This window comes from Nelusetta ayraudi, unplaced genomic scaffold (genome assembly GCF_046127955.1).
Source record: "Nelusetta ayraudi isolate G7.1 ecotype Tasmania unplaced genomic scaffold, CSIRO-AGI_Nayr_v1 ptg000017l, whole genome shotgun sequence".
Taxonomy (NCBI): domain Eukaryota; kingdom Metazoa; phylum Chordata; class Actinopteri; order Tetraodontiformes; family Monacanthidae; genus Nelusetta; species Nelusetta ayraudi.
In genome coordinates, this window is record NW_027466067.1 from 5,287,492 (window position 1) to 5,301,469 (window position 13,978).

Consider the following 13,978-nt stretch of genomic DNA (forward strand, 5'->3'; position numbering starts at 1 on the left):
TTAGGGAGGCACTCAGAGACTACGGAGAAATCCAAGCCCCGTGCAAGACAAGGGAAATTGAGTGCAGACAGCCGTTGGGCAGAGATCCAAGATCAGATGACTGCAGCAAACCCCTCTGCGTGCTTTACAGGGCGCATTTGCTGATGCAGAGTTCTCACGGATCAAGACGGTCCACTGGGAAACTATGCGCTCTGTCATACTAAAGTCATAGCGTGTCCGACTTTAGAAAGGTGTATTAAAGGGCTCTTTAACAAAAAAAATATCTATCACAGTAAAGAATATCTCAAATCTTATTTAAAAATATGTGTATCAAAATATTTTTCTAAACTTTATACAATATACAAAAAAAAAAACACAATTATAGAACTCAAACATGCTCGACATGCAGCTCTCTCCCACAATAGCAATTAAAAGTCAGCCTAATTAAGCCATTAGCATGCCAAAGTCAGGCTGGTGTCCCTCTTTTTTATGTCCGTCAGCCTAGTGCTCACTGCATCCCTCCATCTCACACACAAATGAACCCGCGGTGCACACTACACACATCAATCCGTTCAGCAGCTATCACACTGACACACAAAGCAGCCCATCAGTGGGTCAGTGGAAGACGGTTGCCATGGCAGCACATCCCGAGCCATGTTGCCGCATGAGCCGAGATGTGATGCTGCTGAACCAGCCCTCTCTCTCTGCCCTGCACTGCTGGTCGTGCGCCGCTATATGGAAACTCAAAATGGTACAATCCAGACGTCATCAACCCCACCGCCTTTCTTGGCTTATAGGATGTAGAGGAGACCTTTTTTTTTTTTTTTTTACCAAGACATCGCCCCATTTACACAATATGAATCGATTGCCATTACCTACAGTGAAACCGTGTCGGGTTTTGTGTTAAAAAATGGTGCTATGGTGCCATCATTTATATATGTAGGCCATGATGCATTATTTTACCACATGGATTAAACAATAAAACAATGTGTACATTACTGGCAATATGATTTACATGTGCAAATTCACATACTGCAACAATAACTTTATTTGAATCAAGTTCAATTTAAAAAAAAAAGGTTATACATTACAACTATATAGGTTACAATTATTGTAAAGCTGCCCCCATTACTATTTTAATCAATATTTTTAATTAACAATTGATGACGTGACCGTTGTCAAGTGTGCTCAAAGCAAAAATAAATAAATTAATTATCGTTCGCACCCACAACTACAGACTTCACATTTCTCAGCACTACAAACAACAGAGCTACACAGTGCTATCTGCCAAACAACATTATCAGGAATAGCTGGTGAACACTGCAAATAACAGAGCCGGATATTTCCCTGCGGAGTCAGTCGAGGCCCAAACATCAACCATTTATTATGTGATGTGAAACAAGACTCCACATTGTGATGTTACTCTGTCTCTGCTAGACCGTTCACGAGGAAGTGGATAGAGCCGGTATGTTTACTGAATTAACATAAGCGATGATTGACAGCACTTCCTTCCACTGCAACAAAGCAAAGCAAAGCCAAAATACCTTTGATACAAGTGCCTCTTGTTGAAGTGGTAAAGTCATTTAGTGGTGTGACTGCGGTTTCCAGGCCCATCTGCCGCCTACGGAGCCCATTGACATAATCATGGGTTGGTTAATTCATCTGTCAACCATTATGAAGCACTTCATTTTATGTGCGATCAAGTAACTAATTGAAACCAAATTTGGCAAGACAAAAATATAATTTTGTCAAAAAAAACAGGTATCATGTCTGTGCAATCTCATCATTAAACTACAGGAATAATAACCTGAAGTACATACATCACAAAGGGCTTAGTCAAGCTTTATTGGCTTTTTGATTTTATACTTTGGCTTTTATTTTTGTCATCCAATATACAGGCAGCATTTGGTAGCCAAACAACACAAATGTAATCTTAAGGCAATTAATGGTTGTAGAACTCATGAAGCTGGATACAGCCAGAGAGAGTGTTGTTGCTCTAAATGGTTTTAAGAGGTCTCGGTGAAAGATACCAAGCAAAAAAACAGCATCTAATCTTTCATTAATAGCCTTCCTGGCACTTCTGAAAGGAAGCCAGAAGAGGTTGGAACCAAATGAGATACTAATAGTTTTGGTCCCTAGTTTTATTGACATTTTTAATTTCAAGTCTTTCTCTCAATAGAGAGAGTCAACTGGGAAGTTTACTACGGTGAATCTGTATTTGACATGAAATGCTGAAACTGTTCTTATGACTGGTACGTGCTCGCAAGCCATCAACCGCAATTGAGTGCTGCTAACATGGCACTGACTAGTCAGCACTATTTATATGACAGATATGGAAAAACTAACCATACACCAGCAATATAACATGATTACTGCTTTACTCATACAAAGTGTTTTAAATATGGCTTGCAGTCGGGTGATATCATGTGTGCGAGTGCTTAACGTTTCCAATGTGCCGAGAAGAATTTAACCACAGGAAACTGTTATGGTTTTAGACAGCTTCGCGGTCAACACTAAATCAGTGGCCTTCTGAAGACTCATATTTCTAACATTACCTTGCGCATAGAATGTACTCTTTTGGAATTTTGCTCACTAATTTCCAAATGAGAAATGCGGAAATAAGAAGTGTTTTCGAACTGTCAAGATAGCAACATATGCTGTAGCTGTCTGATAAAAATTTAATTTGATGAAAAACTTATACTAATTAACATAATTAAATATTTTTACACAAAGAATAAAATAAGCACATATCCCTTGATTATTAAAGGACCAATTTCTAGATTTCGATTTTATTTTAGTCTTCCTTCTGCTATATTGTTTTATTTGTACAGCTGTATATACTCATCTCTGTTTCTGCTGGTACAGACAGATTTTTGGTTAAAATGATGGGATGCTCTTGATGTAAGTGCTCCAGTTTGACTGAGAGCTGGAGCTCATGAGGCGATTTGGCTTTTCAATGGCAATATGTTATTGATGAGGCAGACAGCAATAATGATTACTGTCAGCGTGTGCACGGTTAGCCTTTCAAAAGCCAGTCAGGTCTGCTGTGGGTTAATCGATAGCCATTTGAAACCAAACAATGGGTTGCATTCTCTTTCACTGTCAACAACATACATTCTATCTGATTATTTCACCAGAATCTATTTTTCCCTTGTTACTTCAATTAAAAGGTTAGACTCTACGTAGGACTTGAAATATGCAAGCAAGATATATTGAGGCAAAACAATAGCACTGTCTCTAAGATTGAATCTCCAATCCCTCATCCAGAGCAGTTTATGATACTGAAGTGTAACATGAGCTATATGAATTAATTGGATGAAAATACCAAACGGTGCCCTTGCTGAGAGAGAGCAGAAATTGCACTTCTTCATACAGTCGATTACAAGCTGGTTGCCATGGATACGCAGGAGGAGCCTGGTCTATTTTCAAGAGCTGGTAGCTGATGGCTCTCTGCAAGCTGAACTGTGAGCGTATGACAACTGGGATACAGTGGGAATGCAAATGTGGCACAGAAATTGCAAGAGGATACTGTAAGAAGAAAATTAGAGCATGTTCTGCCGCGCCTGTTTAAAAAAAAAAAAAAGGATTAGCTGGTTATTTCCACCGAAGGTTTCCAGTGTGCATGAACCCAGATTAGTTTTTGGTGTACAGAGCAGCAGTTCCACAATAATCCTGAAAAACAGCTGCACATACATTAACTGTAATACCTAGAGAGCAGAGTGGGTCTCACAGTTTTGTATCCCTCTGGTGTGAGCATAAAAACCCACTCAAGGTCAGGGAGAAAATAGAACGTTGTATTTTTATATCTTGCAGCATTTTGCTAGCCACAAAAGCCTATAATTAGTCTTGTGATAGCTCACTTGAAAAACATTGGATGCACCCATAATCCTCTGGATATAACTGGTAATAATCCACTTTATGGACAAACTCTCCCCTCGGGAGGTCTCACTGTCACCTTGAGAGCATGTTTGGAGACTGTTAATAAAGGTGACTTCATAATGAGCGCTATGAGCATAACTGACTTTGCCCCCTCTTTGTTTGTTTTTCTCATACAGAGGCACACAAACACTGATTATCCTTTTTTGCATTGGATAAGCCTCCCATCATTCAATGCCTACCTAAAATATGAAACTCTGGGGGAAAATACGGAGAGGGAAAGGAAAAAATATAGAGTAGACTTATTGAGGAAAATGACATAATCCCTGTTCAATCCTGACCGTCTTGGAATACTGCTGAATGATCAATTTGCCTTTCCCTTTACAAAACGCTGAAGTCACATGTGGACCCGTTGTGCATATTTGTCAAGATAATCTTTCCGTTTAAGAGGCAGTTTATCATCAACATTGTGCTGTTTTCATTTAACTTCACATTTCTCACTTCATTCCAGACACTGTTTTCTCCACTCATTTCTATGTGTCTCTTCCTCTTTCGTCTCCTTGCTGCAATCTGAAGTAAGAACATGACCTGGCTAGCAGGGCAAAGACATCGCCCCAGAGGATGAGCTTAAATCCCACTGCAAGTGCAGCAGTGATGAGGCCACTAAGCCACACTGGAGAAATGTGCTAATTTCTTTCACTTTCTCCTCAAGGTCAGGAAAGGGGAGTTTGCCAAAGACACCCAAAAATAAGTGACGGGATAGTGCTTAAATTCAGAAAGAGGCAGATTAACTGAATAGTTGCGTGATCCACATCAGATCAGTCCTTAAATTATCTTCAGTAAAAGAATGTCTGAAAGCTTCAATTCACAGTCGTAGCATTTGATAAGGTCGTGGGCACTTAAGAGATTCTTAAGAGCAGGGGGGGGGGACAAATATCAGCAAAGAATTGTTAATCAGAGGCTCTTTGAGAAGTTTGCCAACTGCAACCTATCAGACTCAATATCTAAGCACAAAATCAATGTCTCCTGCGTGAAAAGTATAGTTTCAAAGTTGCACTATTCCTGAATGCAAATTGAGGACATCAATGCGTTCCACTTCGATTTTGAAATGCAAATTGACAACAGACCTAGATTTGGAACGTTTATGCATGAGCAGCAGCTGCTCAGTACAGACCTTTTCAAAGAGAACCAGAACCATGTAGGCATCTGCAAACTCTCACCGGCCGTTAAGAAGACAACTTGGGAGCGACTCTGGACGTTCTTACCCATTTGCAAGGTTGTCGTCGTCATCGTCCGGCAGGCTCTTCCCAAGGAGGTCACTGTCACTCAGGTAACCAGACTTGAGGTCATCGGCGTCCAGGCCTTCCATAAGCTCGATGCGTGACGTGCTGCTGAGGTGGCTGCGAGTTGGCATGGTGTGGGCTGTGTACTGTGAAGCGGCCTTGCCGCCCTGGTATCCCCCTGTGGAAGACGGAGCGTCGCCCGCTTGGAGTCGAGGGCTGGACTGGCCTTGGCGCCAGGAGAGGGGTGACGAGCGGTTGGAGAGACTGGAGATGCTGCGAGCGTTGGTCTCGTCACTGTCATAGCCCACGTTGCTGCTGTCCAGACAGCTGGAGAGAGACGGAGGAAGGGATCACTGAGAGTTACACTTTGGACATCCGGAACATTTTGCCAACTTGTCAGAAGAAACAAACCCAGAAAAGGATGACCGCACAAGACCAAGACATTTTTTTTACATGCCTGTCCGACTTATTCAAAGATGCCCACAGTGGCACTGAATCACTCACGACCCAGATAAAGCAGTTGTGTTGTATCATCTTCTGGGAACTCAAGTTGACAATGCAGTTGCTTGGAAGTTTGTGACAAAGAGTGGAATGGCCCGTATGAGTCTTCCATCTGTGTCTTTCCAAAAAAAAAAGTGTCTTCACTTTGCATTACCATGACGCATCAGTATTCCCCTGACAAGTTTTCCCAATCAGCCATTGAAATGGGTCAGGGTTAGAGATGCCCTCCAAATGGCTCTGGGCATCTTCTGTCTCTCCCCTCTTACATAACTAGATGCACCAGCTCACCCAAATAAATATTGCAGTGGCTACAACGGCCAGAGTATTTTTATCCATCGTTGATGGATAATTCATCAATATGAGCCTATGGCTGGTGCCACTAAAGAGCTGAGAGTGGCAGGATGGAAATTCATAGTTACTATACAATTCTATTCTTATACAATATCAGTTATTATCAATGCTAGTATGCAAAATGAAATATAAAATATAATTATTTAAAGAATTACAATACATCGGTGCATTTAGCGTAATTTTGCTAACCTTTTAGCTGTGTTAATGAATAGACCAAAGATCCCTGTCTCCCATGTATCTGACTAAACTTGGATGTGGTTTAGTATTTCCATCTGGTTTTGCAGCTGTGATCTTTGATTGCAAAAATAGCTCTTTTCTTGGTCTTTCAAAGCCTTTGTTTCCCTCAGGCAGCAAACAACTCTGGGAGTCTGGTGCTGCATAGAGAGCTTTTTTAAATGTCTGTCAGAGCCTTTTCTTTTAGGAAGTTGATGCCAAGACTCACTGTTGGGCAACGGGTGAGGGGTAAAATCAGAAGAGCTTCAATGAGGTCCATGTTTATAACATCCACATGTTGAGTGAATATTCCAAGTAATACAGAAAATGTATTCTCTGTTAATAATAATAAAAAACAAACTCACAAGAGCCGTGAGAATATTTTTCTTCCTTGTTGCTTCATAGCACAAGATACAAAATCCAACTTTTGCATCCAAAGGAAACGATGACCTGTCCCCCGACAGAGTCTTGCCATGCTCTGGTTGTTGCAACAAATTAATGACTGGGCCTTTTGCCGGCAAGAGCGAAAAAAAAAAGGGATTTTTAAAATGAGGTCATGATCATGAAACAGAGTGGGGCTCTTTAAGAAGGATGGAAACCAGATGTGAACCAGGTGGCAACACTCCAGGCAGCCACAACACAACAGTTTAGACGCAACTGCTTTGGGGCATTGATCCAACAGCCTATCAACTGTTTGCTCACATGAAAGTCTTCTCATGTTAAAACAGACGGATTTGGCTCCGAATTTTCTCATTTCACCAATTGCTATGACACTTGTTGGGAAGTTATAAAAGAGTGCTTACCGGTCAGTTGATACACAATACACACTCGTCAACAATGTAATATAAACAATTTGTTACTGTACTCACCTATGGCTAAGCTGTGAACCCCGCAGACTGGACATGGTATCCTCCAAATTCTGGCGAAGGTCAAGGACATTCTGCACGGTTCGTTTCCTCTGGGATTCAGGGTCTGCGGGTCAGCCGAGTGAAAAAAAAAAAAGGTTGTAAATCATTTAGAATGTCAAGATCAAACACAGACAGAGGCGGCTGTTTTATGTGGACAGTGCTTTTGGAAAGAGCTGAGCACGCATGTATTTTGTTCCCACGCACAGTGGTTCGTGCTTGCATTATTTGTTCCTGGACTGACATGACTGATGCCGTCCTCATACATTTACAAGCGACATGATAATGCCATTAAAATGACAAATTCCAAGTGTTGGACTCATTAAGCTATTTTTTTTTTTTTTTTTACCTATGCAGACAAGGTGCATATTAAAAATGATAAATCCAATGCCATTCCTACACACCAGCTTGCAAACCTTTGTTGTCTTGACGATGCCAAACCATCACTTTACTTTAAGTGTCATTGTTTAATTATAGTACATATTCAAAAGAGGCCTCATTCATGCATGGAGAGGTTGTTTTTTTTTTAGCACAGTAAAGAGACTAATAACCCTCCCATAAGTGATTATGATGAGTGCAGAGATCAGGGTTTTTAGGTGAGCAAATTGGATAATGTACTGTTTTCATAAGAAAGCACTGAACTAATTCAGAAGGGTGAGATGTAGGACACCTGACTGCAGATCTTACAGAGGACACATTGACTCGTATGATTTAGCCTTCCCTTTTTGTGGCGATACAGCCAAGTAAGTCAAAAATAAACTTATTTTAATTTTATGTGCTGCTCAAAGTCTACTTCTTATTTTAGCCCTTTGATTGGTTATTGATGCAGCTAGATCAAGTCTCATCCAACCAAGCAAAATTCACATTGCACAATTATAGCCTTTTCTATTGTGACCAGAAAAGTGAAGCTTTGAAATCTGTAATTCTCATGTGGAGCTCATGTGTCCAGAAAACATTTTTGGCTTTTTATTATGGGTTTATTTGTGTTATTTTGTTTTTTATTTTTTTTTATTTTGCCTTGTAGCAATTGACGCGGAAATGAGACGTGACAACAAAATGACTCAAGTAAATGGTGGATTTGGTTGTGAGTCCAAAAAAAGCATTACAGCGTTTTGCACAAATTTTCCCTCTGGTCGTAGTCAAAAACAAGAATGAGAAATGTAAGACATCCAGACCACTTTTCTTGTAAATGTGGTTTAATGCTTGTAAGTGTGGTTTAACGCTAGCAGAAGTAGTTGGATTAATATCCACAGAAGAAGATCTAAATTCTATTGTTTTACTTTTCTTGTTTGTTTTCAAGTCCCCATTTCCACAGTTAAATTTTAAAGAACAGGACTGCTTGGAAATGTCATGATACTCCATCCATCTGCTCCTGTTTCTGCCCCTCTGCCACATTTTAGAACCCATTGGGGCCCATTCGTCAAAAAGTTTGTCCACCCCTGTGCTAAACTGAGTAGAAACCTTTCGTCTTACACAAGAAATTGCTAGTTGTTGCTTCACATTACCCCCAATACACCTTTGTAAGAACCAGTAAGCTGCATATAAACATAGAGTCTTAGAAGACACAGTTGCCTAAGGGAGTTGCCGCCCCTTTTGCCCAGATTACTTGGAAAGGCACAAAATCCCCGTGGTCCCAAAGAGATACTTAGTTTATTTGGCTTGATGAGAGGGGAGAGGAAAAACAACATCTCCATCATTTAAAGGCTCCCACAATAAAGACAAATAACAAGTCTAGGAGAGCCATATCATGTCTACAAACCCAACTAACCACACTGTAATTCTAGGATACTGCTAATTTACTTGACTGTGCGCCTGGGAATAAAGTTAAACAGAGATCCTTTACGCAGAGCACATATTTGAATCCCAGCTGTTTTAACTATAAACTGTATGCATTAACCACAGCACAATGACTGACAGTCCAATATAAACCTGCAAAGATGGGATGTCTTCCAGACAGTGGAGAAAAAAACTTGGAATACAAGGCCAGATGTAAACTTAAAAGATCTGTGACTTCAAGATATGAAATAGCCCAAACTGAATCAACCTAGGGGGTTAAAGTAAGGCAGATTTTTTCATAAAAATAATATTTCAGAACCAGCCACACAAAAAGTGGGAAATCACAAAGGCAAAAAAAAAAAAAAATGTAATTAAGACAGAGACTCAACAGCTCCCACTTAGGTGTAGAATTTGAACACACACACACACACACACACACATATATGTATGTATATATATGTACATATATATACATATACATATAGATATAGATATATATATATAAACAGAAGCAATGTGTGCCTTGTTTGCAAATGTTACCTTTGGCCGTTCTGTGGCTCCAAAAGTCAAAATGTTATGACCATTGCGTGATGCAGTTTATAATAGCCTGTAACCACCGCTTAACCCACATCTAACCATACAACTAAGATTCCACATAACTGTAGCCCATTGCAATGACTGACATCTTGCATGACAGATCACATATAATTATGAAGAAAAGAGGTTTGCTCATCCCATCGCTGTCTCGTGGAGGTTTAGCTTCCCTCACAAAAGTACAGCTGTCCACGGCGCTCCAGTCGTCCTCTTTCTACATGAGTATGACCATGAATCTATTTGTCACAGTAGATTTATCCTTAAGAAAATAATTTGGAGAAACTGATTCATGGGCATTCTCTTTTCATGATTACACAGTGGATTGTGCACACTCACAAATCCCACTATTCCACTGTCTGACCTAAGATGATGACAACTTGAGTTAGACAGGAGTTGCCAAATGTTTCATAAAAGTAATCAACTATACAGCATTAAAAAACCAACTTTGGATTCTGATGGATGGGTTTTTCAAACATCCCACATATGCAGCACTGTCTTTTGATTAGGAGGCAGTGGGTGATAATGTTTCCCCTGTTGAGCTAATAAATTAGTCCTTGAACTGTGTTAGCTTTCCTTTATTTCTTACTGGCAGATTCCTTTTTGGCTAGAAATTAAAGCATCCTTTCAGCAAGATTAAAATCAGATGTGCTGTGGATGTACTGTAAACAGACAGCTGCATTCTTCCCATGATTAAAAAGAACTATTTACAGAAACAGTCATAGCCACTGTGCTATGACTAGGACAATTGTATACATAGAAAATGTAACCAAAAAGGATTTAAATAGCTGCTTTGTGAAGTTGTGGTTAAATAATGTTCTAAATGAGCAACCTACATGAGATTAGGGCTCGTTCTCAGGAACATCTACTTCCAACTAATTTGGGGAAATTATAGCATTTGGACACTTTTATTGTGATAAATGTCGTTGCTCAATGCATTCTTCTGCAAATGGATTAATACAGTAGACATGGGTGTGGTATCGGGATATGCAGAGCTTTTAAAAATCAATGGTTTTAGTGTCACAAAATTTTGTCATCATATTTTACTAATCCAAGATGTACTCATTACTGTCTACACTTGCTAGACCTAAAGTGTGACCAACACAAGTCATAGATGGCCGTATGCGCTAATGAGGCATGGAATTACTACAGATGTGTTGATTAACATGCAACAGAGAACATGTTCTCCTTCATACTGGGTTGATGGAATCACTGAATAGTTAATGAAATGCCTGCAGATGTTTTGATGATTTATATTTTAACTCTTTAAAAAGGACAAAATATATTTAGTTGTCTAATTTAGTTGTCTCATTAAATTAAATCTCGTAAAGACACTGATAAGGTTTTTTCTACCATGTGTCTTAAACCAGATCATTGTCTGAGACTGTTGGCAAAAAAAACAATAGAATTATCATAAACCTGACCACCACCATGCAGTCAATATCATTATTCTATACCAAGCCCTTTTTGTATTGATAAACCTGACCTCTATTCACACGGAGAAAGCCATTCACCACTCTGCACCACTGTCTCGCATGGGGTGTGAACCATCTATCAGAGCTCTCCACATGAATAGAGGTGGGAGGTGGCTAAATCGGCGTCTGTTTCTTCTAAAATAAATGCAATATGGCATGCTTTTTCCCACATCTTTTATTTGAGGCAGGCGTAGAAGAGACGCGGGCAGACCATTATCCAAATCAGCCACCGGAGCAATATACAGGGACCACAACCCCTTCGGGGTTATTTCATGCAATGGTTAGGAAGCAACCTAACCAATTTCACAAGAGCCGTAGCACAAAGCGTTAGACACCTGAGTGACACGCTGGCGGAATTAGAACAATGGGACATCGCCTACAAATACTTCTGTGTGAAAATGCTCAAGGAATACAGCTTCCTGGGTGATTTTCATAAAAAAGGGAGCCTGCTTTAAAAACACACGTCATTTTCCTCCTCTGTCGGATCCCTGCATAAAAATTGTGTCAGGCGAGTGTAGATCTGCAGCAGCAAGCAGGTGCCATGTGGTGGCTGCATGAAAGGGGGCGTGCTGCCGCCCGTAAGGCGCACTAGGAGAAACCATTCAAACGGGGGCACTTGGTTTGTAGCACATGGCAGCCTGCAAGCACAGGACTGTGGGGAGGGGAATCTGCACTCACCTAACATCTGACTGAAAAGCAGCTGCTCCAGATCACCTAGCACCGTCACCACCAGCTCTGGGTCCACCTTCAGGAAGGGTTTGTCCCCACCTTCCTCTCCCTGGCCTTTAGAACCAGACTCCCCGCCAGCTCCGGCGACGTGCTTCTTGGCACCGGCCTTGGCTTTGCTGGAGAGGATCTCGTCGTCCGACTTGCCGTCCTCAGGTGCCTTGCTCAGGGGCTTAACCTCAGCGAAGGGACCCCGAGGAATGCGACTCTGCTTGCTCAGAGCGGAGGGAGCCGCCAGCGGGCTGAAGGGCTTGGACTTGGCCTGGAACAGCGAGTGTTCGGACTTGGAGAGGTTTCGAGAGAGGGGCGCCCCACCTCCGGCGGCGGTTGTGCCACCCCCTGCTGTCTTCGGCTTGCCCGTCTTGACCTGGCCGACGCCGGGCTTGGCCATGTCATCGCACCACTTGGGCTCGTAAAGGTGCAACTTCTTCTCCGCGTCAGTGAGCACGGCCAGGTTCGTCATGGACCTCTGCTTGCGGAGATTGGAGGGCACCGGCAGCCTCCCTTCGGTGCTCCCCGGGCGGTAAACCTTCAGCTCACCTCGCTGCGTGCTCTGGGGCACTCCGGACTTGGCCCTCTTTGCTGCCATGCCAACCCCTTTGCCATCTGCTTGGCCATACGCCTTCGTGCTGTCCGTTCTTTCCATCTTCGAGGTCCCCGCTGCCTTTCACGCTATTTCCAAACACGCCTCCTGCGTGAGACCATGTAGATGATCATCAGCGACGGAGGAAAAACAGGCTCTCGTATGGACTCCTTTTTCTCCCCCACAAAAGACCATTCACAAAAATATGCTGCTCCCTGCAGCCTTATCCTTCTTCCTTCCGTCTCCTTCCTTCGTCCTGACAGGCTGCTGCAGCTGTTGCGGTGCTGCCCAGGCACTCCCTTTCTCTCCTTCTCTCTCTCTCCTTTCCTCCGTTTTTTTTTCCACACTCCTCCCTTTAGCACACCCTCCTGCCGCTGCACCGCGCAGCAGCGGAATGACAGCGGCAGACGCAACAACGCTCCCTCCTCCCCCTGCTTTCTGCCGCCTCTCCCTCTCCTCCGACTTCCCACCCATCCTCCCTCCTCCCTTCCATCTTTTACCTCCCATTTAACGATGCTTTGCTGCGTCTCAGTCGAATGAGTAAAATGCAAGAGAACAATCAGCAGCAGTACGATCTGGCTTTTAGGACCAGCCTTCATTCTCTGTTGATACACAGTATTTATCTACCATCTCGCCTGGTCCCTTTGTTCTTCCCCTCCCCCTCCCACTGCCTCGCCTCCAGTGGTTCCTGTTCAGTACGCCGCCCGCGATGCATGATTTGTGCTGCTGGTAGTGGAAGTGTTAATAGCATGAACGCACACACATTAAGTCAGGCAATTACAGACACCGTGAAGGTAAAACACTATTAATGTCAAAAACCAAGCACAATGCATTGTGCTGAAGCATTGCAACAACCCGTTGATCCAGTCAGAGCTTTGTGATTTCATCAATTCCAGATAAAATAATCAATTTCTGGAAAAAAAAAAATCATTACTTGTTATTAATAAACCGAAGAGATAAAAAAAATTCCAGTGTTTAATATAAACATAATTTGATCACAAACAACAATAAATCACACGCACATATGCACATTAGTGTATATATGTATACATATGCACATGTATATATATATATATATATATATGTATATATATATATATATATATGTATATAAACATAACAAATAATGGATGGTTTGAGTTACCTGCACTGTGCTGAGCGTATTTGCTTTAGTATAATGAACAACAAGGAATGTCAGTCACAGATTTTAAAAACGATTGCACTGAATTGCAATGGAAAAAAAAATCCTTTGCCAAAACAAAAGTACGATAACCTCTCTAAGATAATCCACTCTGCAATCTCCCAGGAGGCTCTGCACCCGCATGCAGCGCTGCTCCATGGAAACCATCCTCTCAACGCCAGCATGTCATCTATTCCAGGACCTCCTCACACACACCTACAACGTCTCACATTTTCCTTAAACAGCATTTCAGTTTTTTTTTTCTTCATGAATAAAGAGGTACTGCTAACACAGCAACACAGAAAAGATGCTAGATGGTGCACATCCACTTGATATGACTGGCCTGTTGGCTATAATGCTCATGCTGGGTTGCGATACACTTGGCTGCATTTGTTTTTATGTGGCCTTCAGAGCACCTGAGGAGGCCTTCACCCCAACAAAGCCGTGTCTTGTTCCACCTCATCACGAGGTGCAAGTCTCCCCTGCTGTGTCCAGATCACTGACCTTTACTCCCTTCATGAAATGAATGGCTCATTTGT

The 13,978-nt window shown here is 41.9% G+C and overlaps 1 protein-coding gene across 4 annotated transcripts in view; it reads right to left on the reverse strand.

Moving 5' to 3' along the window:
• Window positions 1-13,978, reverse strand: part of nav1b (neuron navigator 1b) — a 64,244-nt gene that overhangs the window by 32,157 nt on the left and 18,109 nt on the right. For 2 of the 4 annotated variants that reach the window (XM_076024953.1, XM_076024952.1), the window contains exons 4-5: window positions 7,073-7,175; window positions 5,121-5,465 (exon numbers count right to left, since the gene is read on the reverse strand). In XM_076024953.1, coding sequence (XP_075881068.1) covers window positions 5,121-5,465; window positions 7,073-7,175 — 448 coding nt within the window. Of the gene's footprint in view, window positions 1-5,120; window positions 5,466-7,072; window positions 7,176-11,628; window positions 12,697-13,978 lie in introns of those variants that run through there. The other 2 variants (XM_076024954.1, XM_076024956.1) reach the window with 2 other exon arrangements.